Genomic DNA, 26,160 nt, shown 5'->3' with positions numbered 1-26,160 from the left:
GCAACTAGAGTGCTAACATTCTGAATTAATGGCAAATGTGTGACACATCTGAATGCATTCTTGATGGAAACAAAGTAAAAAACTGAAAGTATTCCTACTGAGGAGACTGTAGTAAATGAGGAAATTAGGAAACTTCATAACAAATAAGTCTCCCAAGATGGCCACCAGAGACAAAAGAGCCCAAATGTAGCACAAATATCACCCAGATGTAGCCCAAGTATAGCCCAATGACAGAATGTCCCAGAGTGTTCTAAAGAACAACTAGAGCGTTAACAGTGTTACTTATTACAAACGTATGGCACACCTGAAGCCATCTTGATTGGAATAAAGTGGTAACACTTAAAACATTTAATTTGCAAAGGAACAAAAGGAGGGGGTTCATTTTGCCATAGAAATTATGATTAGTGCTGTAGAAAGAAAAATTAGGGCACATTTTGACTTCTCAAATCCTCTTCTATTTCATTAAAAAAATCTGACATGCAGACTGAAACATGCACTTTGAATACCAGCAGCAGACTTCCCTGGTGAGCAGTAGCTTTACTGCAGTGATCTAATGAGCAACTAGAGTGCTAACATTCAGAATTTATGGCAAATGTGTGACACATCTGAATGCCTTCTTGATGGAACCAAGTAAACAAGCATTGAAAATGCAATAGGTCTTGCCCTTGTTTAAGTTAAGGCAAAAACCAAAGGAAATGATGGACGGAGTGTTGAACATTGCAAGCACTCACCCCCAGTCAACTGATCTGGGTTTAATCCATCACCGTTCTTTAGCCCACTCTGCCACCCCAGTTCAGACATGGCCATATGCAAATCAGTCTGACCCTGTGCCTTATGGGAACAGTCCAGCCCGAACTGCCAAGCCACGTCTTCCCTGGACCAGAAACAAGCTTCCTAGGACCGGTTTCTGGCATTTCAGCCGTCTTCAGCCAGGCTTGCTTGAATCCAGTGGCAAAGTGAGCAAGGGACTCACGTCTGAGCATACCCTGCCAACTTATGGCGACCAAAGCAAAAACCAAAGGAAATGATGGACGGAGTGTTGAACATTGCAAGCACTCACCCCCAGTCAACTGATCTGGGTTTAATCCATCACCGTTCTTTAGCCCACTCTGCCACCCCAGTTCAGACATGGCCATATGCAAATCAGTCTGACCCTGTGCCTTATGGGAACAGTCCAGCCCGAACTGCCAAGCCACGTCTTCCCTGGACCAGAAACAAGCTTCCTAGGACCGGTTTCTGGCATTTCAGCCGTCTTCAGCCAGGCTTGCTTGAATCCAGTGGCAAAGTGAGCAAGGGACTCACGTCTGAGCATACCCTGCCAACTTATGGCGACCAAAGCAAAAACCAAAGGAAATGATGGACGGAGTGTTGAACATTGCAAGCACTCACCCCCAGTCAACTGATCTGGGTTTAATCCATCACCGTTCTTTAGCCCACTCTGCCACCCCAGTTCAGACATGGCCATATGCAAATCAGTCTGACCCTGTGCCTTATGGGAACAGTCCAGCCCGAACTGCCAAGCCACGTCTTCCCTGGACCAGAAACAAGCTTCCTAGGACCGGTTTCTGGCATTTCAGCCGTCTTCAGCCAGGCTTGCTTGAATCCAGTGGCAAAGTGAGCAAGGGACTCACGTCTGAGCATACCCTGCCAACTTATGGCGACCAAAGCAAAAACCAAAGGAAATGATGGACGGAGTGTTGAACATTGCAAGCACTCACCCCCAGTCAACTGATCTGGGTTTAATCCATCACCGTTCTTTAGCCCACTCTGCCACCCCAGTTCAGACATGGCCATATGCAAATCAGTCTGACCCTGTGCCTTATGGGAACAGTCCAGCCCGAACTGCCAAGCCACGTCTTCCCTGGACCAGAAACAAGCTTCCTAGGACCGGTTTCTGGCATTTCAGCCGTCTTCAGCCAGGCTTGCTTGAATCCAGTGGCAAAGTGAGCAAGGGACTCACGTCTGAGCATACCCTGCCAACTTATGGCGACCAAAGCAAAAACCAAAGGAAATGATGGACGGAGTGTTGAACATTGCAAGCACTCACCCCCAGTCAACTGATCTGGGTTTAATCCATCACCGTTCTTTAGCCCACTCTGCCACCCCAGTTCAGACATGGCCATATGCAAATCAGTCTGACCCTGTGCCTTATGGGAACAGTCCAGCCCGAACTGCCAAGCCACGTCTTCCCTGGACCAGAAACAAGCTTCCTAGGACCGGTTTCTGGCATTTCAGCCGTCTTCAGCCAGGCTTGCTTGAATCCAGTGGCAAAGTGAGCAAGGGACTCACGTCTGAGCATACCCTGCCAACTTATGGCGACCAAAGCAAAAACCAAAGGAAATGATGGACGGAGTGTTGAACATTGCAAGCACTCACCCCCAGTCAACTGATCTGGGTTTAATCCATCACCGTTCTTTAGCCCACTCTGCCACCCCAGTTCAGACATGGCCATATGCAAATCAGTCTGACCCTGTGCCTTATGGGAACAGTCCAGCCCGAACTGCCAAGCCACGTCTTCCCTGGACCAGAAACAAGCTTCCTAGGACCGGTTTCTGGCATTTCAGCCGTCTTCAGCCAGGCTTGCTTGAATCCAGTGGCAAAGTGAGCAAGGGACTCACGTCTGAGCATACCCTGCCAACTTATGGCGACCAAAGCAAAAACCAAAGGAAATGATGGACGGAGTGTTGAACATTGCAAGCACTCACCCCCAGTCAACTGATCTGGGTTTAATCCATCACCGTTCTTTAGCCCACTCTGCCACCCCAGTTCAGACATGGCCATATGCAAATCAGTCTGACCCTGTGCCTTATGGGAACAGTCCAGCCCGAACTGCCAAGCCACGTCTTCCCTGGACCAGAAACAAGCTTCCTAGGACCGGTTTCTGGCATTTCAGCCGTCTTCAGCCAGGCTTGCTTGAATCCAGTGGCAAAGTGAGCAAGGGACTCACGTCTGAGCATACCCTGCCAACTTATGGCGACCAAAGCAAAAACCAAAGGAAATGATGGACGGAGTGTTGAACATTGCAAGCACTCACCCCCAGTCAACTGATCTGGGTTTAATCCATCACCGTTCTTTAGCCCACTCTGCCACCCCAGTTCAGACATGGCCATATGCAAATCAGTCTGACCCTGTGCCTTATGGGAACAGTCCAGCCCGAACTGCCAAGCCACGTCTTCCCTGGACCAGAAACAAGCTTCCTAGGACCGGTTTCTGGCATTTCAGCCGTCTTCAGCCAGGCTTGCTTGAATCCAGTGGCAAAGTGAGCAAGGGACTCACGTCTGAGCATACCCTGCCAACTTATGGCGACCAAAGCAAAAACCAAAGGAAATGATGGACGGAGTGTTGAACATTGCAAGCACTCACCCCCAGTCAACTGATCTGGGTTTAATCCATCACCGTTCTTTAGCCCACTCTGCCACCCCAGTTCAGACATGGCCATATGCAAATCAGTCTGACCCTGTGCCTTATGGGAACAGTCCAGCCCGAACTGCCAAGCCACGTCTTCCCTGGACCAGAAACAAGCTTCCTAGGACCGGTTTCTGGCATTTCAGCCGTCTTCAGCCAGGCTTGCTTGAATCCAGTGGCAAAGTGAGCAAGGGACTCACGTCTGAGCATACCCTGCCAACTTATGGCGACCAAAGCAAAAACCAAAGGAAATGATGGACGGAGTGTTGAACATTGCAAGCACTCACCCCCAGTCAACTGATCTGGGTTTAATCCATCACCGTTCTTTAGCCCACTCTGCCACCCCAGTTCAGACATGGCCATATGCAAATCAGTCTGACCCTGTGCCTTATGGGAACAGTCCAGCCCGAACTGCCAAGCCACGTCTTCCCTGGACCAGAAACAAGCTTCCTAGGACCGGTTTCTGGCATTTCAGCCGTCTTCAGCCAGGCTTGCTTGAATCCAGTGGCAAAGTGAGCAAGGGACTCACGTCTGAGCATACCCTGCCAACTTATGGCGACCAAAGCAAAAACCAAAGGAAATGATGGACGGAGTGTTGAACATTGCAAGCACTCACCCCCAGTCAACTGATCTGGGTTTAATCCATCACCGTTCTTTAGCCCACTCTGCCACCCCAGTTCAGACATGGCCATATGCAAATCAGTCTGACCCTGTGCCTTATGGGAACAGTCCAGCCCGAACTGCCAAGCCACGTCTTCCCTGGACCAGAAACAAGCTTCCTAGGACCGGTTTCTGGCATTTCAGCCGTCTTCAGCCAGGCTTGCTTGAATCCAGTGGCAAAGTGAGCAAGGGACTCACGTCTGAGCATACCCTGCCAACTTATGGCGACCAAAGCAAAAACCAAAGGAAATGATGGACGGAGTGTTGAACATTGCAAGCACTCACCCCCAGTCAACTGATCTGGGTTTAATCCATCACCGTTCTTTAGCCCACTCTGCCACCCCAGTTCAGACATGGCCATATGCAAATCAGTCTGACCCTGTGCCTTATGGGAACAGTCCAGCCCGAACTGCCAAGCCACGTCTTCCCTGGACCAGAAACAAGCTTCCTAGGACCGGTTTCTGGCATTTCAGCCGTCTTCAGCCAGGCTTGCTTGAATCCAGTGGCAAAGTGAGCAAGGGACTCACGTCTGAGCATACCCTGCCAACTTATGGCGACCAAAGCAAAAACCAAAGGAAATGATGGACGGAGTGTTGAACATTGCAAGCACTCACCCCCAGTCAACTGATCTGGGTTTAATCCATCACCGTTCTTTAGCCCACTCTGCCACCCCAGTTCAGACATGGCCATATGCAAATCAGTCTGACCCTGTGCCTTATGGGAACAGTCCAGCCCGAACTGCCAAGCCACGTCTTCCCTGGACCAGAAACAAGCTTCCTAGGACCGGTTTCTGGCATTTCAGCCGTCTTCAGCCAGGCTTGCTTGAATCCAGTGGCAAAGTGAGCAAGGGACTCACGTCTGAGCATACCCTGCCAACTTATGGCGACCAAAGCAAAAACCAAAGGAAATGATGGACGGAGTGTTGAACATTGCAAGCACTCACCCCCAGTCAACTGATCTGGGTTTAATCCATCACCGTTCTTTAGCCCACTCTGCCACCCCAGTTCAGACATGGCCATATGCAAATCAGTCTGACCCTGTGCCTTATGGGAACAGTCCAGCCCGAACTGCCAAGCCACGTCTTCCCAGACGTGGGACCCGTGCTCACTACGCCACTGGAGTCAAGCTATCCTGGCTGATGACGGCTGATAGCCAGAAACCGGTCCTAGGATGCTTGATTCCGGTCCAGGGAAGACATGGCTTGGCAGTTCGGGCTGGACTGTTCCCATGAGGCACAGGGTCAAGACTGATTTGCATATGGCCATGTCTAAACTGGGGTGGTGTAGTGGGCAAAAGAACGATGGATTTAACCCAGATCTCTTGACTGGGGGAGAATGTCTGCATTGTCAGCATTCCGTCCATCATTTGTTTGTTGTAACGCTTTTCGCCCTAAGTGGGATGGGTATTCCCAGACGTGGGACCCGTGCTCACTACGCCACTGGAGTCAAGCTATCCTGGCTGATGACGGCTGATAGCCAGAAACCGGTCCTAGGATGCTTGATTCCGGTCCAGGGAAGACATGGCTTGGCAGTTCGGGCTGGACTGTTCCCATGAGGCACAGGGTCAAGACTGATTTGCATATGGCCATGTCTAAACTGGGGTGGTGTAGTGGGCAAAAGAACGATGGATTTAACCCAGATCTCTTGACTGGGGGAGAATGTCTGCATTGTCAGCATTCCGTCCATCATTTGTTTGTTGTAACGCTTTTCGCCCTAAGTGGGATGGGTATTCCCAGACGTGGGACCCGTGCTCACTACGCCACTGGAGTCAAGCTATCCTGGCTGATGACGGCTGATAGCCAGAAACCGGTCCTAGGATGCTTGATTCCGGTCCAGGGAAGACATGGCTTGGCAGTTCGGGCTGGACTGTTCCCATGAGGCACAGGGTCAAGACTGATTTGCATATGGCCATGTCTAAACTGGGGTGGTGTAGTGGGCAAAAGTACGATGGATTTAACCCAGATCTCTTGACTGGGGGAGAATGTCTGCATTGTCAGCATTCCGTCCATCATTTGTTTGTTGTAACGCTTTTCGCCCTAAGTGGGATGGGTATTCCCAGACGTGGGACCCGTGCTCACTACGCCACTGGAGTCAAGCTATCCTGGCTGATGACGGCTGATAGCCAGAAACCGGTCCTAGGATGCTTGATTCCGGTCCAGGGAAGACATGGCTTGGCAGTTCGGGCTGGACTGTTCCCATGAGGCACAGGGTCAAGACTGATTTGCATATGGCCATGTCTAAACTGGGGTGGTGTAGTGGGCAAAAGAACGATGGATTTAACCCAGATCTCTTGACTGGGGGAGAATGTCTGCATTGTCAGCATTCCGTCCATCATTTGTTTGTTGTAACGCTTTTCGCCCTAAGTGGGATGGGTATTCCCAGACGTGGGACCCGTGCTCACTACGCCACTGGAGTCAAGCTATCCTGGCTGATGACGGCTGATAGCCAGAAACCGGTCCTAGGATGCTTGATTCCGGTCCAGGGAAGACATGGCTTGGCAGTTCGGGCTGGACTGTTCCCATGAGGCACAGGGTCAAGACTGATTTGCATATGGCCATGTCTAAACTGGGGTGGTGTAGTGGGCAAAAGAACGATGGATTTAACCCAGATCTCTTGACTGGGGGAGAATGTCTGCATTGTCAGCATTCCGTCCATCATTTGTTTGTTGTAACGCTTTTCGCCCTAAGTGGGATGGGTATTCCCAGACGTGGGACCCGTGCTCACTACGCCACTGGAGTCAAGCTATCCTGGCTGATGACGGCTGATAGCCAGAAACCGGTCCTAGGATGCTTGATTCCGGTCCAGGGAAGACATGGCTTGGCAGTTCGGGCTGGACTGTTCCCATGAGGCACAGGGTCAAGACTGATTTGCATATGGCCATGTCTAAACTGGGGTGGTGTAGTGGGCAAAAGAACGATGGATTTAACCCAGATCTCTTGACTGGGGGAGAATGTCTGCATTGTCAGCATTCCGTCCATCATTTGTTTGTTGTAACGCTTTTCGCCCTAAGTGGGATGGGTATTCCCAGACGTGGGACCCGTGCTCACTACGCCACTGGAGTCAAGCTATCCTGGCTGATGACGGCTGATAGCCAGAAACCGGTCCTAGGATGCTTGATTCCGGTCCAGGGAAGACATGGCTTGGCAGTTCGGGCTGGACTGTTCCCATGAGGCACAGGGTCAAGACTGATTTGCATATGGCCATGTCTAAACTGGGGTGGTGTAGTGGGCAAAAGAACGATGGATTTAACCCAGATCTCTTGACTGGGGGAGAATGTCTGCATTGTCAGCATTCCGTCCATCATTTGTTTGTTGTAACGCTTTTCGCCCTAAGTGGGATGGGTATTCCCAGACGTGGGACCCGTGCTCACTACGCCACTGGAGTCAAGCTATCCTGGCTGATGACGGCTGATAGCCAGAAACCGGTCCTAGGATGCTTGATTCCGGTCCAGGGAAGACATGGCTTGGCAGTTCGGGCTGGACTGTTCCCATGAGGCACAGGGTCAAGACTGATTTGCATATGGCCATGTCTAAACTGGGGTGGTGTAGTGGGCAAAAGAACGATGGATTTAACCCAGATCTCTTGACTGGGGGAGAATGTCTGCATTGTCAGCATTCCGTCCATCATTTGTTTGTTGTAACGCTTTTCGCCCTAAGTGGGATGGGTATTCCCAGACGTGGGACCCGTGCTCACTGCGCCACTGGAGTCAAGCTATCCTGGCTGATGACGGCTGATAGCCAGAAACCGGTCCTAGGATGCTTGATTCCGGTCCAGGGAAGACATGGCTTGGCAGTTCGGGCTGGACTGTTCCCATGAGGCACAGGGTCAAGACTGATTTGCATATGGCCATGTCTAAACTGGGGTGGTGTAGTGGGCAAAAGAACGATGGATTTAACCCAGATCTCTTGACTGGGGGAGAATGTCTGCATTGTCAGCATTCCGTCCATCATTTGTTTGTTGTAACGCTTTTCGCCCTAAGTGGGATGGGTATTCCCAGACGTGGGACCCGTGCTCACTACGCCACTGGAGTCAAGCTATCCTGGCTGATGACGGCTGATAGCCAGAAACCGGTCCTAGGATGCTTGATTCCGGTCCAGGGAAGACATGGCTTGGCAGTTCGGGCTGGACTGTTCCCATGAGGCACAGGGTCAAGACTGATTTGCATATGGCCATGTCTAAACTGGGGTGGTGTAGTGGGCAAAAGAACGATGGATTTAACCCAGATCTCTTGACTGGGGGAGAATGTCTGCATTGTCAGCATTCCGTCCATCATTTGTTTGTTGTAACGCTTTTCGCCCTAAGTGGGATGGGTATTCCCAGACGTGGGACCCGTGCTCACTACGCCACTGGAGTCAAGCTATCCTGGCTGATGACGGCTGATAGCCAGAAACCGGTCCTAGGATGCTTGATTCCGGTCCAGGGAAGACATGGCTTGGCAGTTCGGGCTGGACTGTTCCCATGAGGCACAGGGTCAAGACTGATTTGCATATGGCCATGTCTAAACTGGGGTGGTGTAGTGGGCAAAAGAACGATGGATTTAACCCAGATCTCTTGACTGGGGGAGAATGTCTGCATTGTCAGCATTCCGTCCATCATTTGTTTGTTGTAACGCTTTTCGCCCTAAGTGGGATGGGTATTCCCAGACGTGGGACCCGTGCTCACTACGCCACTGGAGTCAAGCTATCCTGGCTGATGACGGCTGATAGCCAGAAACCGGTCCTAGGATGCTTGATTCCGGTCCAGGGAAGACATGGCTTGGCAGTTCGGGCTGGACTGTTCCCATGAGGCACAGGGTCAAGACTGATTTGCATATGGCCATGTCTAAACTGGGGTGGTGTAGTGGGCAAAAGAACGATGGATTTAACCCAGATCTCTTGACTGGGGGAGAATGTCTGCATTGTCAGCATTCCGTCCATCATTTGTTTGTTGTAACGCTTGTTTAAGTTAAAGCAATTCTGTTTGTAATTAGGTGGCTTTTTAGCTTTGCTTGTATTAGTGTTTTTCAAACTTTCATGTACATAACATGCAGATGTATGCATATATGTATATGTATGCATGCATTCATATTTGTATTTATATAGATATGCAGATTATATATATGTTGATATATGTATGTATATATATATATACACATACATATATATATATAAATGCATATGCATATATATGTGCATATGTGTGCGTGTAGAGAGAGGTAGAGGTGTAGAGGTAGAGGTGTAGAGGTAGAGAGGTAGAGGTAGAGAGGTAGAGGTAGAGAGGTAGAGAGTAGTAGAGAGAGAGGTAGAGTGAGGTAGAGAGGTAGAGAGTGGAGAGTGAGTAATAGAGAGTAGAGAGTGAGTAGTAAAGAGTAGTAGAGAGAGTAGCAGAGAGTGAGTAATAGAGAGTAGCAGAATGAGTAGTAGAGAGTGAGTAGTAGAGAGTGAGTAGTAGAGAGGAGTAGAGAGTGAGTAGTAGAGTGAGTAGTAGAGAGTAGTAGAGAGTGAGTAGTAGAAAGTAGTAGATAGTGAGTAGTAGAGAGTGAGTAGCAGAGAGAGAGAGTAGTAAAGAGTAGTAGAGAGTGAGTAGTAGAGTGAGTAGTAGAGAGTAGTAGAGAGAGAGTAGTAGAGAGTGAGTAGTAGAGAGTAGTAGAGAGGGAGTAGTAGAGAGTGAGTAGTAGAGTGAGTAGTAGAGTGAGTACTAGAGAGGGAGTAGTAGAGAGTAGTAGTAGAGAGAGTAGTAGAGAGTAGTAGAGAGTGAATAGTAGAGAGTAGTAGAGAGAGAGTAGTAGAGTGAGTAGTAGAGAGAGAGGAGTAGAGAGTAGTAGAGTAGTAGAGAGTGAGTAGTAGGGAGTGAGTAGTAGAGAGTAGTGGAGTATTAGAGCGTGAGTAGGAGAGAGTAGTAGAGAGTGAGTAGTAGAGAGTAATAGTAGAGAGTAGTAGTGAGTAGTAGAGAGTGAGTAGTAGAGAGTGAGTAGTAGAGAGTAGTAGCGAGTGAGTAGTATAGAGTGAGTAGTAGAGAGAGAGTAGTAGAGAGTGAGTAGTAGAGAGTGAATAGTAGAGAGTAGTAGAGCGTAAGTAGTAGAGAGTAAGTAGCAGAGAGTAGTAGAGAGTAGTAGAGAGTGAGTAGTATAGAGTAGTAGAGAGTGAGTAGTAGAGTAGTAGAGAGTGAGTAGTAGCGAGTGAGTAGTAGAGAGAGTAGTAGAGAGTGAGTAGTAGAGAGTAGTAGAGCGTAGTTGAGAGTATTAGAGAGTGAGTAGTAGAGTAGTAGAGAGTGAGTAGTAGAGAGTGAGTAGTAGAGAGAGAGTAGTAGAGAGTGAGTAGTAGAGTAGTAGAGAGTAGTCAGTGTCAGTCAGTGTCAGTCAGTCAGTGTCAGTCAGTTACAGTCAGTCAGTGTCTGTGTCAGTCAGTCAGTGTGAGTCAGTCAGTGTCAGTCAATCAGTGTCAGTGTCAGTCCGTCAGTGTCAGTCAATCAGTGTTGGTCAGTGTCAGTCAGTCAGTCAGTGTCAGTCAGTCAGTGTCAGTTATTGTCAGTCAGTCAGTGTCAGTCAATCAGTGTCAGTCAGTCAGTGTCAGTCAATCAGTGTCAGTCAGTGTCAATCTGTCAGTGTCAGTCAGTCAGTGTCAGTCAGTCAGTGTCAGCTAGAGCAGCTCTGCTGACCTGGTTCTCTGGCTCTAAAGAAGCTCTGCTGACCTTGTTCTCTCCCTCTAAAGCAGCTCTGCTGACCTGGTTTCTCTGGCTCTACAGCAGATCTGCTGACCTGGTTCTCTGGCTCTAGAGCAGCTCTGCTGACCTAGTTCTTAGGCTACAGAGCAGCTCTGCTGATCTGGTTCTCTGGCTCTACAACAGCTGTGCTGACCCGGTTCTATGGCTCTAAAGCAGTTCTGCTGACATGGTTCTCTGGCTCTAGAGCAGCTCTGCTGACCTGGTTCTCTCCCTCTGGAACAGCTCTGCCGACCTGGTTCTCTCCCTCTCAACCAGCTCTACTGACCTGGTTTCTCTGGCTCTACAGCGGCTCTGCTGACCTGGTTCTCTGGCTCTAGAGCAGCTCTGCTGACCTGGGTCTTAGGCTCTAGAGCAGCTCTGCTGACCTGGTTCTCTGGCTCTAAAGCAGCTCTGCTGACCTGGTTCTATGGCTCTTAAGCGTCTCTGCTTCCTGGTTCTCTGGCTCTAGAGCAGCTCTGCTGACCTGGTTCTCTGGCTCTAAAACAGCTCTGCTGACCTGGTTCTCTCCCTCTAAAGAGCTCTGCTGACCTGGTTCTCTGGCTCTAAAGCAGTTCTGCTGACCTGGTTCTGTGCCTCTAGAGCAGCTCTGCTGACCTGCTTATTAGGCTCTAGAGCAGCTCTGCTGACCTGGTTCTCTGGCTCTAGAGCAGCTCTGCTGACCTGGTTCTCTGGCTCTACAACGGCTCTGCTGACCTGGTTTCTCTGGCTCTACAGCACCTCTGCTGACCTAGTTCTCTGCACTCACGATGCACGCACCCGACTTCGCGAAAATATATTTAAAAATAATATAAGTTTATTATAAGTACAAATATGTTATTTTTATGACTATCTTAGATAATCTCTTGCCCTAATATGTATATTAAAGACACACACATATCATTTTGGAACATAAATTTTTTTTGCGGGAGTTGCGCACCCAGCGCACCCCAACAGGTATATGACATCACGCGCAAGCATCTTGTATCGTAATGCGCATGTGTTGCGAATGCACAGGAGCAGGAGTCGCGGACTGGTCGCATACCAATCGCGCACATCACGTAATATTAAATGTATATGATGTAACTGAAAAACACGCAGCCGTCGCACACCGTACGTGGATCCTTCACGACTTTTCTAAAATAGCGGCTAGAATCTGCGCACCCACCGTAATGTGTAGCTTTGAGTGAGCGACTCCGAAAAAAAATGTGAATTTTTTTTTTAAAGAAAATAATATAAATATATTAAAATATATATATGTTTTTTTTTTGCTATTTTCTGAAAAATATATAATGTTATTTAATGAATAAAATATTTATAAATGAACAGTTAAAAAACTGTAGAAAACCAGTACAAAAAAATTGGTATAACTACTATCACACTTAAAAATTTGCATTTAAATAACCTTTGAAATTCACTGAAAAAAAACATAGATTTCAGAGACGTCATAGATAGAAATTAGCATTTAAAAAACCTTAGAAATTCACAGAAAAAAACATATTTTTCAGGGGTGTTATAGTTAGCTGGCCATTTTACTCGTACAAAACCATAGAAATTCCTCCGTTATAGTTAGTTCTGCTAAGTTAATTCCTATCTTTGGGATTACTAACTATAATTACGAAGTGGCAATCAAATTTAGAGCGATTTCTTTCTTTTCATCTATTGTAAATGTAAATGTAATGTAAATGTATGTGTCTTGTAAAGCGCACTGCTGCCCTGAGGCGTCCTGGCGCTGTAGACCGCTGGGGAACCCGTCCTGGCTATCCCTGTGAGATGGTCTCTCCAGGGTATCTCCAAGGTGAAACCAGGCATCCCCGGCGAATGTGGGGGGCCGTTGTGGAGATGAGGCAAGCTAATGCCCAGAGTTGCCGAGTGTGTTCCTGGTTAGAGTAGGTACCGAGGCGAGAATTATCAAGTCCGTTTTGACCCTGGTCCACGACCCTGCCGCGTCGGGAATTGAACCCTGGTCCCTGGCCGATTCTCTGCTTACGGATCTGCCGCCTCTAACCAGTGAGCCACACCTCTCCACAATTGTAATTGTTTTATCTTTATTTATTGGTTTACATAATCATGTGACCATAAATGGGTCTTTTAGGTGTTCAAGTAGTAATTTTGAAACTTTACATATGCAGTCTAGTTAATTTTTTGGGTTTCCTTACTACTTGTAGTATGATGGTGGTACATATGAAACCCAAAATCAATGAAAGCCAATTTGTTGTTATGCAAATTTGTATTTCTTTTTGTCTTAATTGCCAAATATCATGTCCTCCACATAGTAGTTGGTGTGGCTCACAGTTAGGTAGCTTTTCCATTGTGTTGCACAGGTGTACCTAAGGAAGATGGTTTTTGTTTGGCTTGCTGTTGAATTTCATTACAATCCGTCCAGCCGTTTTGCCGCTATGTGAAATACAAATGTCTTTGTAATATGCATGGAATTTCAAGCACATATTGGGACCCCCTTTCTTTCTTTGCACCCCCTTGCCCAGAGGTCATGAAACTTTTATTCCTCGAACAATGTAAAGTATGCAACAGGTCTGCAAAGTTTTGCGGAGGGTTCGTCAACTGGTGCAAAGTTATTAAGGAACAAAGGGCCACATATATCAAATTTGGAAATTGTGATTACCTAATTGCGATTTTCTGAGAATCACAATTAGGTAATCACTATTTCCAATGTATGAAACCCAGGAGTTTCATATACCGATTCCTAGTGGGTCGCAAATTGACCTAGCTCATTCATTTTAATGAGGTAGATCGCAATTTGCGACCCCTTAGGAATCACTGAAATCATGGAGATGGTGGCCTGCTGGGTACAGCAGACCACCATGTCCGTGATTGCTTTTAAATAAAGCAATATTTTTTTTAAATGCAGCTCGTTTTCCTTAAAGGAAAAGGGTCTGCGTTAAAAAAAAAAAGAGAGAAAACTTTTCTTTTCATTTTTTTTTAGAGCAGGCAGTGGTCCATGGGAAGAAAAAAGAAAAAAGATGAGGTCCCAGGGGCCGAAAATGGCTCCGTATGGGGGCTGCACGGCTACCCTCCATTGAAAATCCCCAAAACCATGGCAATGCCCCGGGAGATGGGGTCTCCCGGGTCAAAATGGGGCTGGGGAGGGGGGCCACATGGCTCCCCTCTTTTTTTATTTCATTTTATTAGAAAAAATGGGTCATGCCCCGGGGGATGGGGTTACTGGGGCCCAAAAGGATCAAAGGAAGCGGGGCCACACAGCCTCACTGTCTAAAATACATTAAAACTCGCTGGAGGCCCCACCCCCTTTCTGCACTGCTCTGCAAACGCGCATCCTGGTGTGCTCTTGGTTGGGGATTGAAGTCCCCTCCGCTCCTGAGTGTCCCTAGGGGTCAACTAGCCCAACTGTTTCCTCCAGTAAGCCCCACAGAGTGGGATTGCTGAGAGGTGGTCGGAGGCCATGCCCCTTTTATCTCCACTCTGCAAACGCGCCTGTCAGCGCACTGTGGTGGGGCTATGAGGTCCCTTGCATCCTGAGGGCCTCAGGACTAAAGTAGACTTCATCCCCCAAGCAGGGGCATTTGCAGAGTGGTGGAGGAAAGGGCGTGGCTGCTGACCACCTCTCAGCAATCTAACTGTGTGGGGCTTACTAGAGGTAACAGGAGGGCTGGTTGGCACCCAGGAACCCTCAAGTGGCAAGGGGACTTCATCCCCCAACCAAAAGAGCACCGGGAGGTGCATTTGCAGAGTAGTGGTGAAAAAAGGGTGTGTGGCCTGCAACCACCTTTCAGCAATCCCACTGTATGGGGTTTATTAGAGGTAACTGGTAGGCTAGGACCCTCAGCAGTGAAGGGGACTTCATTCCCCAAACAAGAGCATGCCAGGAGGCGCATTTGCTGACTGGTAGAGAAAGGGGGCGTGGTCTGCTATGAGAACTCAGCAATCCTGCTGTGTGGGGCTCACTGGAGGTAACAGGAGGGGTAGTTGGCCCACAAGGACATCCTTGGGGCCAGCTACCCCTCTTGTTACCTTCAGTAAGTTCCACACAGTGGGATTGCTAAGAGGTCTTTGGAGGCCATGCCCCCCTTTCTCCACCACTCTGCAAACGTGCTTCCTGGCGCACTACTGGTTAGGTGATGATGTCCACTTTACTCCAGAGGGAACTTGGGGGCCAAAAAGACCTCCTGGTAGCTCCTGTAAGTCCTACACAGCGGAATTCCTGAGAGCTGGTTGGAGGCTCAGCCCCTTTTCTCCACCACTCTGCAAATGTGACTGCTAGTTAAAAACCTTAGAAATTCACTGAAAAAACCAAAGGTTACAGGGACGTTATATTTAGGAATAAACGTTTAAAAAACCTTTGAAAGTCACTGAAAAAAAATCGCAGGTTTCAGGGACGTTATAGTTAGGAGTTAGCATTTAAAAACCTATGAAATTCACTGAAAAAAACAATGGTTACAGGGACGTTATAGTTAGGAATTAGCATTTAAAAATCCTTAGAAATTCATGGAAGAAAGCACAGGTTACAGGAACGATATAATTATGCTGACATTTCACTTGTACAAAACCTGTGAAATTCAGCCATTATAGTTAGCTGAGCTAACTATAACTCGTGCCCATGCAATGCACTTCTGATGATGTCACATATTTCATCACTCATGACATGGTCAGTGACATCACTTATGACATAATTGATGACATCACACATGAAATCATCCACATAATCTATGATGCACCTTCTCACATCCCAATGTAACCTTTCATACACTCACTTCAAATTTCAGACTATCATTTTCAAAACCATAGACACACCAATACCAGTAAGTTCATACCCACTCACTGATTTATAGGTTCACACACACATCTACTCACTCACCCATACAGCCACTCATACACCCAGTCACTCACCAATGCAGCCACTGATATATCCACTCATATACTCATACAGACACTCACACACCGCCACGTGCCCGTTGAGTGAGTCACATACCCAGTCACTCACCCAAAGAGTCAATCACACTGCCAATTACTCACCTATACGGTTATACACACACCACCTCACTTATTAGTGACTTATATACTCCAACACTCACATATACAGTCTTTCACATATGCAATTACTCACCCATACACCACTGAGACATCCATTCACTCACCGACACCTGCCATACGCACACTCACTCCCCCATACAGCCCCTTGCAGATGCAATCACAAACCCATACACCCAGTGAATCAACCACTCACACATCCATGCAGGGAGTCACACACACACCCTCACCCACCCACACAGACACTCAGACACCCATCCAGGTACTCAGACAACCAATCAATTACCCATATAGACACCTATGTAGCTACTGACCAACCCATGCAGCCACTTACACACCAACTGAAGACTGATACAGGCACACAAACAGATTATTCACTCTCCCATACATTTACTGAGACACGTATAATCACTCACTTATATAGTCAGTCACGCACCCACTGAATCATCCATACAGACACTCATACACCCATTCATTCTTCAATACACCTTGGAGTGTATACATATATATATCTATATATATATCCCAAAATGTTCTCGCTGCCAACCGCCGCTCACTTCAGGACGGGTGCTGCCGCAAGCAGTGATGAACTGCTACACGCTTCCAAAAAACCCTTTGTGTATACAAAGTATGCGGTGCACTCGCAAGTTGATTCCAAACTTTTCATTCAGCCATATCCATCGTAGCTGACAGCTGAGCATTATTGCTCTAAGAAACCTGGAGTGCGGTTCGTTCTTGCGGCAGTGCGAGGCGACTTGGATATATATATGTATATCTATATATCTATATATCTATATATATATATATATATTCAACAACCTCGATGACGCTGCACCTCCAATTTGGCGAACAGAGACACCACGAATCCCAGGAATAAGGCAAGATGTTATTTATTTGTCGATAATGCACAAAATCTGACGCGTTTCGGGCGGTTGCCCTTGCTCACAGATGGTCAGTGCCGGTATTGCCATTTTTTTAAATCTGCTGTGTGTGCACCACGTGGGATAATCAACATAGACAAGCTACTGAGTGCTTTAATGCAATAACATGGTTCAGTCTTTCTTCTACTCAAAACAAAAAGTTAATTTTGAAACATCGAATGTGAAGATCTAAAACACATACCTGTAAGCTAAGCAAATATCAGAATAGAGAAATATGCGGCATAAATGCGGAAACTCATTATGAGATGCTAGCTAGGTGCAATTGACTGTATCAAAAGGCGATTCATGAACACAAAACATATGTGACAAATCAATGCTTAAATATGTGCAAACTCTGCTAATAACTATGTGCAAAATAAAGCAGTTGCAATATGTGCAAATTACGCCGTGCAAATTATGTTATTATAATATAAATACATTTCATATAATCAATTTGCCAGATATATGTGCAAATAACGCAAGTAATGAATAAAATTTGTCACATAATCTAATGTTGTCCTTTGTCACTCATTTTGATGTAAAATAATTGGCATGAATGCTCATAAGTCTAGTATGTGTCTTCAAAATATTTAATCCTATTTTTGAATGTTGATCCCAACATAAATTTTTTTTTTTTTATTGAATGTTGAAATTGTTGAACCATGTCTTAATTAACCATGTCTAAATCGTTTTAAAATACATCGAACGTGAAAAACTGAATAAAACGAGTGAAAAAATTATTATACCCAAGAAGTGTACCACTAATATTTAATGTATCAATACCAAATTCTAAAGATAGAATAAAAAACATTTTCTTAGCAAAAATTGGCAATGTCATAGGGAAGCAGCTACATGTAAAAAATGCAACTAATAGTATGTTGTCTGTAATTTATTGCTCAGTGTCATTTCATAAAAAATGATACAAATCCTCCGTAGTGTTCAACCCGTTGGGGAACATGCTGTCCAGTTCTAAAATTAATTTTGATTCCAGCTTTCTCAACAATTTATCTCTGATATATATATATATATATTACCTACTGGCGGTCGCCAGTAGGTAGTTATAGTTAGGACCACGTTTCCATAGGAAATCCGCAACATTCTATTTTGAATAACTTTGGCGCCGGTTGACGAATCCTCGCGAATTTTTCAAAATAGGTGGGGCGCTAAGCTCCGCTCCTACCCTGAAAGTCTCGGGGGGATTCGTCAAGCGGGGGCTGAGATAAAAGGGGGGTCCCAAAACACGTTTTTCCCATGCATTTTTCCATAGGACCTTTAGACAGGGCTACAGCCCGAACGGCTGAACAGAATTACTAGAAATTTGGCAGAGAGGTAGTCCTCAGGTCAAGGAAGTGCCTTTTGTAGGTTTGGTGTAAATCTGTTCAGTAGATTTTGAGAAAATAGCCTTTAAATCAATATATATATCTGAGCCAGCTTACGGTGCGCTTACGGTACGCTTACCGTACGCGTACGGTGGCGTGCGCAAGCGCGATTCTGATTGGCTCTTAGATCTTAGTAAACATTCGAATCGGCCGAAACCAGGAAGCGGCGGCCGCCATTTTCTCTCTCGCACTGAGAGTGATTTTTAAAATATAAAGCCCAAAAACATGTAAAGGGGCTGTTTAGACAGCTCCCACACACATAGCCATGTTGAGGGAGTCCCCAAAGATCCCCCAAGGCCAAAGCGGTATTTTTATTTTTTCGGTAATTTCGCCGATTACGCTTACCGTACGCGTACGGTAAAAAATTTAAATAAAAAAAAAATGATCCACACTCTCTCCACCCCGTGTGCAATTGGTGCCCGCAGGGCACCAATTGTGCATAGCTTCATAGAGATGAGATAAACTAAAATATTAAAAAAAAAAATAATTAAAAAAAAAATTATCCACACTCTCTCCACCCCGTGTGCAAATGGTGCCCGATGGGCACCATTTGTGCATGGCTTATAAAATATACGAAAAATTAAAATATTACCTTTCAAAACGAAGTGCATCATATGTCCTCCATGTGCGCACGGTGCGCGAAGCGCATCATGCGTACATGGCCCATCTAGCATAATGTGGGCACGCGGTGCGCGTAGCGCACCGCGTGCCCACCGTGCGTGCACGGCACTAACTGCGTAAAGTGGGCGCGCGATGCGCGAAGCGCATCGCATGCTCACTGTGCGCGCACGGTGCGCGAAGCGCACCGTGCGCACACGGAACGAACTGCGTTAAGTGGGCGCGCACGCCACGAATGGCGTAAAGTAACTTAGCATTTAAAAAACCGTACAAATTCACTGAAAAAACCATAGGTTTCACACACGTTATAGTTAGGAATTAGCATTTAAAAAACCTTGCAAATTCACTGAAAAAACCATAGGTTTCACACATGTTATAGTTAGCGGAAATTTTACTGATAAAAAACCAATGAAATTCCCCCGTTATAGTTAGTGCAGGCAACTATAACTCACGCGACCGCAATCTTCTGCTGATGACATATGTGTCTTTATGAAAAAAAAATATTTGTAATATATGTATAGCTAAAAATGTATGGAAGAAGACATGGGCAAATAAGTGTCTAAATACAGTATTAGCATCAGCAGAGGATTGCGGTCGCGTGAGTTATAGTTGCCAGCACTAACTATAATGGGGCAATTTCATTGGTTTTTTATCAGTAAAATTTCCGCTAACTATAACATGTTTGAAACCTATGGTTTTTTCAGTGAATATATAAAATCCTCTGCTGATGCTAATACTGTATTTAGACACTTATTTGCCCATGTCTTCTTCCATACATTTTTAGCTATACATATATTACAAATATTTTTTTTTATAAAGACACATATGTCATCAGCAGAAGATTGCGGTCGCGTGAGTTATAGTTGCCAGCACTAACTATAACGGGGCAATTTCATTGGTTTTTTATCAGTAAAATTTCCGCTAACTATAACATGTGTGAAACCTATGGTTTTTTCAGTGAATTTGCAAGGTTTTTTAAATGCTAATTCCTAACTATAACGTGTGTGAAACCTATGGTTTTTTCAGTGAATTTGTACGGTTTTTTAAATGCTAAGTTACTTTACGCCATTCGAGGCGTGCGCGCCCACTTAACGCAGTGCGTTCCGTGCACGGTTTTTATCAACTTTAATAAGCCCTGTACATTTGGTGGCCTTCGGCCACCAAAAGCACAGGGGGTGGGGTCAATGTGGATAGTGTTTTTTTTATTTCGATTTTTTAATTTCATGTTGCCAAAATATAGTTTTTTTACTGATGTATTAAGCCCTGTACATTTGGTGGCCTACGGCCACCAAAAGCACAGGGGGTGGGGTAAGTGTGGATAGTGTTTTTTTTATTTCTATTTTTTACCGTACGCTTACGGTAAGCGTACGGTAAGCGTACTCGGCGAAATTGCCGAAAAAAAAATAAATCCGTTTTTGCTCTTGGGGGATGTTTTGGGACTCCCTCAACATGACTATGTGGGAGGGAGTTGTCAAAACAGCCCCGTAACATGTTTTTGGGCATCATGTTTGATAAATAACACTCAGTGCGAGAGACAAAATGGCGGACGCCGCTTCCTGGTTTCGGCCGATTCGAATGTTTACTAAGATCTAAGAGCCAATCAGAATCGCGCACGCCACCGTACGCGTACGGTAAGCGTACGGTAAGCGTACCGTAAGCGGGCTCAGATATATATATTGATTTAAAGGCTATTTTCTCAGAATCTACTGAACAGATTTACACCAAACCTACAAAAGGCACTTCCTTGACATAGGGACTACCTCTCTGCCAAATTTCTAGTAATTCTGTTCAGCCGTTCGGGCTGTAGCTCTGTCTAAAGGTCCTATGGAAAAATGCATGGGAAAAACGCGTTTTGGGACCCCCCTTTTATCTCAGCCCCCGCTTGACGAATCCCCCCGAGACTTTCAGGGTAGGAGCGGAGCGTAACGCCCCACCTATTTTGAGAAATTCGCGAGGATTCTTAGACCGGCGCCAAAGTTATTCAAAATAGAATGTTGCGGATTTCCTATGGAAAAGGGGTCCTAACTATAACTACCTACTGGCGACCGCCAGTAGGTAATATATATATATATGTGTGTGTATATATACATATATATATTTATATATATGTGTGTGTATATATATATATGTATGTTCTTAACTCCAGGTCCACTTAATGACCACATCAGGTTCACGTAATAAAATAGGTGTAGTTGATGGAGTGGATGCAAAAGTTTTAGTTGGTCAATTTCTCGACCATGTTAGAGTGGTACAACACGCCAATCCTTTGTGTTGTGTACAGAATATATACTTTATATATAATGTATTTCTGTTCGATATAGTGAATGTGATTTTTGCAGGCCTATGATTTGAGCAGGATATAGTGACATCCAAACCCATACATCCCTTGTTCAAGATATTATAGAAGAAGAACAAGGTCTAGAATAAGATCCTAGTCTGGATACTGATGTCACTGTCACTGTGTTTTAGATTTTTATAATGTCACTGTCATGGCCTGAGGCTAAATCTGTGTTTTACTTATTAGAGACAAGTTTGTTAATTCTCTCCTACTACAGGTATGTAAGCAGTACCAAAGTGAGAGGAAAGATGCCTTCTGCGCAAAGGGAGCAAGTTGCAAAGGACTCCATGTCTGTGGATTCTTTGTTCGGGGCACGTGTCGGAATTCCAAATGCAGTCGATCTCACAACCTGTTGGATCCCAACAACATGCATGTGCTACAGATGCGTGGGCTAAGCGGGGAAGTTGCCCAAAACATCCAGCTGATACGCATTCACCAATGCAATGAGGCTCAAAAAGAGACTGAGAAAAAAAACAAAATAGGTAAGGAAGCAAGAAAAGTGGAGCTCTACTGGTTACAAGGTGTTCTGGAAATTATCATATCTTTCTTTGCAATACCTTACCTCCAATATTAGAATTTACCCTGTAAGATCAGCAACTGATTTATAGCCTTTATCTGGACACCCTTCCAGCAGTATTACATAGTGCTGCATGGCTGAGTCAGCAAAACTCTATTGTTTAGCCTTGTTTCCCCCGTCTGTCTACTTTTTGCTATTAAACTCCTCCTAGTTACCTAGAGAGGCCCTCCTTCTAAAGCCACGTCCTAATGTCCTAATCTCCTAATACTCTTCCATCCATTTCTACAGCACTATGTTCCTTCTCCCAGCCTCAAATCTGGCTCATCACTCTCTAGATTCACGTCTTCTGAATATTCATGCCTTCTGAGTCATCCTGCACATTAACTTGGCACCCACCTACTTCTATCTCCCAAGCCAGCCAATATCACTGTCCACAAGTTTAAGATTTTCCTATCTCAGAACATACCTGTTTTTTGGGGTATCTCTTTAACAAAAATAGTGATGATTTGCGAATTTTGCTGCTAGAGTACTTCCCATACACTAAGAGAGGTTTATTTGTAGGCCTTTCTAAGGCTCTCGTCACCTATGGAATTGCCTTTCTGCAAGCTAGCTGGTGAGAAATTTAGTAAACAATTTTAATACAGACGACATGTTTTCAGTGCGTTTAATGAATGACTTGCAAAGATGAATTGCTCAAGGGATGCATTAAAAGTAATCTATTGGGACTTTCCTATCTCATGTATAGGCCTTGTGCAACTTCCATTCTGCTTTACAGCTTCTTCAGCACACTGCAAGAAGGAGGTAAAGCTGGGCAGTACGCTATTTCGAAGAGTTGGATTTTCAGCATTCTGGGAACTTCAGTGAGTTAGATTCAAGCATCAGTGCTATAGTTTGAAAATCTCAGGCTTCTTAGCCTTATTTCGCCACCTGATACTGGAAATGCTAGCAAGAAATAAGAGGTTATTGCAAAACAGTAATTTATGGAGGATGCATAGTGTTTTTTACTTGAAATCATTCCTTGGCTGTGAGCCAGTATAGGGCCCACAGATCAGTGTGATGTGGTTGGATCAGCTTATACCTAAAATTATTTGCGTTCTGGGCTCTCTGTAATCCCATTTGGTCTACAGACACAGTAGTTACTGTGAATGCCATGTTGAGTGTAGAGCACATCCTATGTGTGAATCCATTTGACCTGAGGAGTAAAACATTTATTTCATAGCATACAGTTTTTTTCAGTTGTTCTTGGAACTAGCTCAACAAGTAAACATCCCTCCAGCCATAGTTGAAGACATGTTGAGAAGGAACTCCGGGCAGCAACAAACATTCACAAGCAACAGGGACTGAATAAAAATACAATACGTTCATACTTGCTATAGTCTGGCCAGTCACATGTCATCCACATATCTGTAGGAGTTGCAGCCAAAAGATAGAATAAGCTTGGCTACAAGATGTTCCTGTGGCAACCCCACAATATTTGAGAGCAAAGGCTGAATCGAAATAGGCCATAGTGCTTCCCTGAAAGTGATCTTTCGGAAAGGAAGAGAGCCATGGCCAACCTATGCCACTGCCAGCAAGAACACTAAGGGACTTATTATGAGTTCTGCAGTCCGTGGACTGTCGTACCCACTGTCCGACCGCCGCAAGCTCTGCGGTTCATCTGACATATTCTGAGTTGGGAGTGTTGCCTTTGAAAAAACTGTGGCTGCACCACTGGTACTGCAAGCACACCACCGACCGCCGGGACCTCTGTTAGGGAAAGGCACCCTCTGTAGGGCGGTACAGAGGAGGAACACCCCATCCGTATTGGCTTTTCCAACATCCGCAGTGGTCAGATTGTGTCTAAATGTCAGCGGAAAAAAAGGATTTGGGGTGAATACTCACCCCTTTTCTGTTCTTTCCAGCAGATTTTGACATGGTTCCTTTTCTCCAGGTCCCCCCCTACACAGGTTCATATTTACCCTATGGAATACAATCTTGTCTCAGGTGATATACAGGTAAGTGCTTTTTGTACCATATACCCATTGCCGGGACTGCCCACAAATTGCTCGAACTCCAGCAATGGGTAGGTGGTATTTTTCCATATGTATCATGCATATGTGTGTATTGTATTTGACACATATGCAGTTAAAATGTATACACATGAATCGGCAGTTATGGAAATATATTCATCACGGCTGCAAGACCGCCACAGCCACACCGCAGTCCTCATGGTCAATTGTTAATTCGACGTTCGGAAGACTGCCAATGCTGCTGTCTTCTTGCGGCCGCGGCTCTTCCGCGGTTAGACCACAGAACTCTTAATCAGGTTTTTGTTCTATACAATAGGATGTGATGAGATAATGTGTCAAAGGCCGCAGAAAGATGTAGGAGAATAAGAGTTCAAGAGCCTCCTCTGTCCAGAATCCTTATGATGTAATTGGTGGCAGAGAGCAACACTGTTTTCAGTGCTCAGACCAGGCCGGACACAGGACTCGTGATCATTGTGCAAATATTGTTCTTTATTATAAGCAGAAAGTTGTTTGTTGATCTCAGTCAGGTAAGCCATATCAACAGGAGAAGAGAAATTAGATAATAGTTTGATATCACTAAAGGGTCAGAATCAGGTTTCCTTGAAAGACTGACAACAAGGACACTTTCCATGAAGTAGAAACAGTACCAGAGGAATTACAGACCTTGTTGAGGACCACTGCAAGGGCAGGGACAATGACTTGTGCAATTGTAGCTGGGCAAGGATCAAGTGTGGAGCCACAAGACATAGATTTGAGTTTGGCGAAAACTTCAGATTGACTTACTGTAGTGAAGGAAATAAGAAAAGCATTAGAAGGACTGGCAGAGGTTTGCTTCCTATTTTGCACCAATGTAGTGGTGGTCTGAGGAGGAAGGGGATTTAGAATCTGAAGAATTGTGTTCACAAAGAATTCAGAGATTTGAGAATGAGAACAATGGGCCAAATTCACAAAAGTAATCTGAGACAAAATCCTAACTTTATGAATTTCGGTATTCACAAAGGGCATTTAGGAGTAGTAAAGGAATCTTAACTTTAATACTCCTAAATGCCCGTTGTGAATAACGAAAGTCATAAAGTTAGGATTTTGTCTCAGATTACTTTTGTGAATCGGGCCCCAAGAGTTTGAGAATAGATGATAGAGATAGAGACAGTAGTAGGATGGGCTAAACACTTATACATCAGGAAAGCCTCTTTAGTAAGATATTTTGCTGACACGATACAATCATGATTGAATTTGACTTACGCCTGTTTAACAAGCTTCTTGTATTTTTTTTGTTCAGATTTATAAACTGCTTTATCAGAAGAGTTATAAGAGTGTCACAATTGACACTTTATCGTCTTGCATTGTTTTTTAGCTTTGGAAAGTTCTGTCAAGACCCAAGGGTTTAGAAGGAGAGACTCAGTAGAATGTACTGACTTTAATGGGCACAGTGACATCAAAAGCCTTTGATACCCAAAGATGGAAATTGTTATAGGCAGTGGTGGCATCCAGATGGGACAGTGGCTTAGTAGCAGTGGAGGCATCCAGATGGGAAATTGGCTTAGTAGCCTTGAGAATTAATTCCAGCTGTTGAAAGACAAGCTTGTTCAAAGAATGATCGGAAGAGCTAGCCCGGATTCAACAAGCAGATTGAAAATTGAATAGCTTTTTGATCTGACAAGATGACTTCCAATATAGAGGTGATCTATACTGATGAGGGTTGAGTAACAAGCAAGACATGCGCATGACTGTCGGAGTGGGTGAAGTTAGTAACAAGCTGGGGAAGATTTAATCTCAGGCAGGATTTGAATAAGTCCCAAACTGCATAAACCATATCCTCATTGACATGAAGGTGGAAATCTAACACGTTAAAATTGTCTATTTTTGGGGCTAAGGCAAACATTTGATCAAATAACGAGTAAAGATTGTATTCAGGACCTGTAGGTCTAGAGATAGGGGATGTATGACGATGCAACGCAAACAAACACAACGCACACCATTACATCGCATTTCTCACATTGCACGCACCGCTAGATCGCATGCATTCACCACGCAAACCATACCATCGCACTGCGCCCTCACATGCATGCAGAAGACCTTTACAACGCACACAAAGACCACGCATTCTACCACACCGCAAAATTCTCCCTAACGGCCACCCAAACACAGTACAACACCCTGACACTTCCCTCAACCCTAAGACGTAACCAGACAAGGCAAAAACAGTATCATACATTAACATTAACCCTAATACCTAAAACACTACCATATACGACTCCTAACCATAAGCCCTAACTCCAAAGCCTAAAACACTCCCATATTCGACTCTTAACCCTAAGCCCCAACCCTAAAGCCTAAAACACTACCATAAACGACTCCTAACCCTAAGCCCTAACCCTAAAGCCTAAACACTACCATATACGACTCCTAACCCTAAGCCCTAACCCTAAAGCCTAAACACTACCAAATTCGACTCCTAACCCTGAGCCCTAACCCCAAAGCCTAAAACACTTCCATATCCTACTATTAACCCTAAGCCCTAAAGCCTAAAACCCTCCCCTCCACTACACTCCCCATAACTACCCTAAACCCTATCCTTACCTGTCTCTCATCGTGGTTCCAGCGTTGTCTCCCCGCCGTCCGTGTCCCGG

At 45.4% G+C, this 26,160-nt stretch overlaps 1 protein-coding gene across 1 annotated transcript in view; it reads left to right on the top strand.

Annotated features, from left to right (window-relative positions):
* LOC146854285 (protein mono-ADP-ribosyltransferase PARP12-like) overlaps window positions 1-26,160 on the top strand; it is a 307,738-nt gene that overhangs the window by 64,770 nt on the left and 216,808 nt on the right. Inside the window, exon 3 of the mRNA XM_085652066.1 lies at window positions 21,222-21,486. Within this exon, the coding sequence (XP_085508192.1) occupies window positions 21,222-21,486 (265 nt within the window). The remainder of the gene's footprint in view (window positions 1-21,221; window positions 21,487-26,160) is intronic.

Source organism: Triturus cristatus, chromosome 4_1 (assembly GCF_964204655.1).
Source record: "Triturus cristatus chromosome 4_1, aTriCri1.1, whole genome shotgun sequence".
Taxonomy (NCBI): domain Eukaryota; kingdom Metazoa; phylum Chordata; class Amphibia; order Caudata; family Salamandridae; genus Triturus; species Triturus cristatus.
This window is presented reverse-complemented; position numbering and strand designations above follow the sequence as displayed.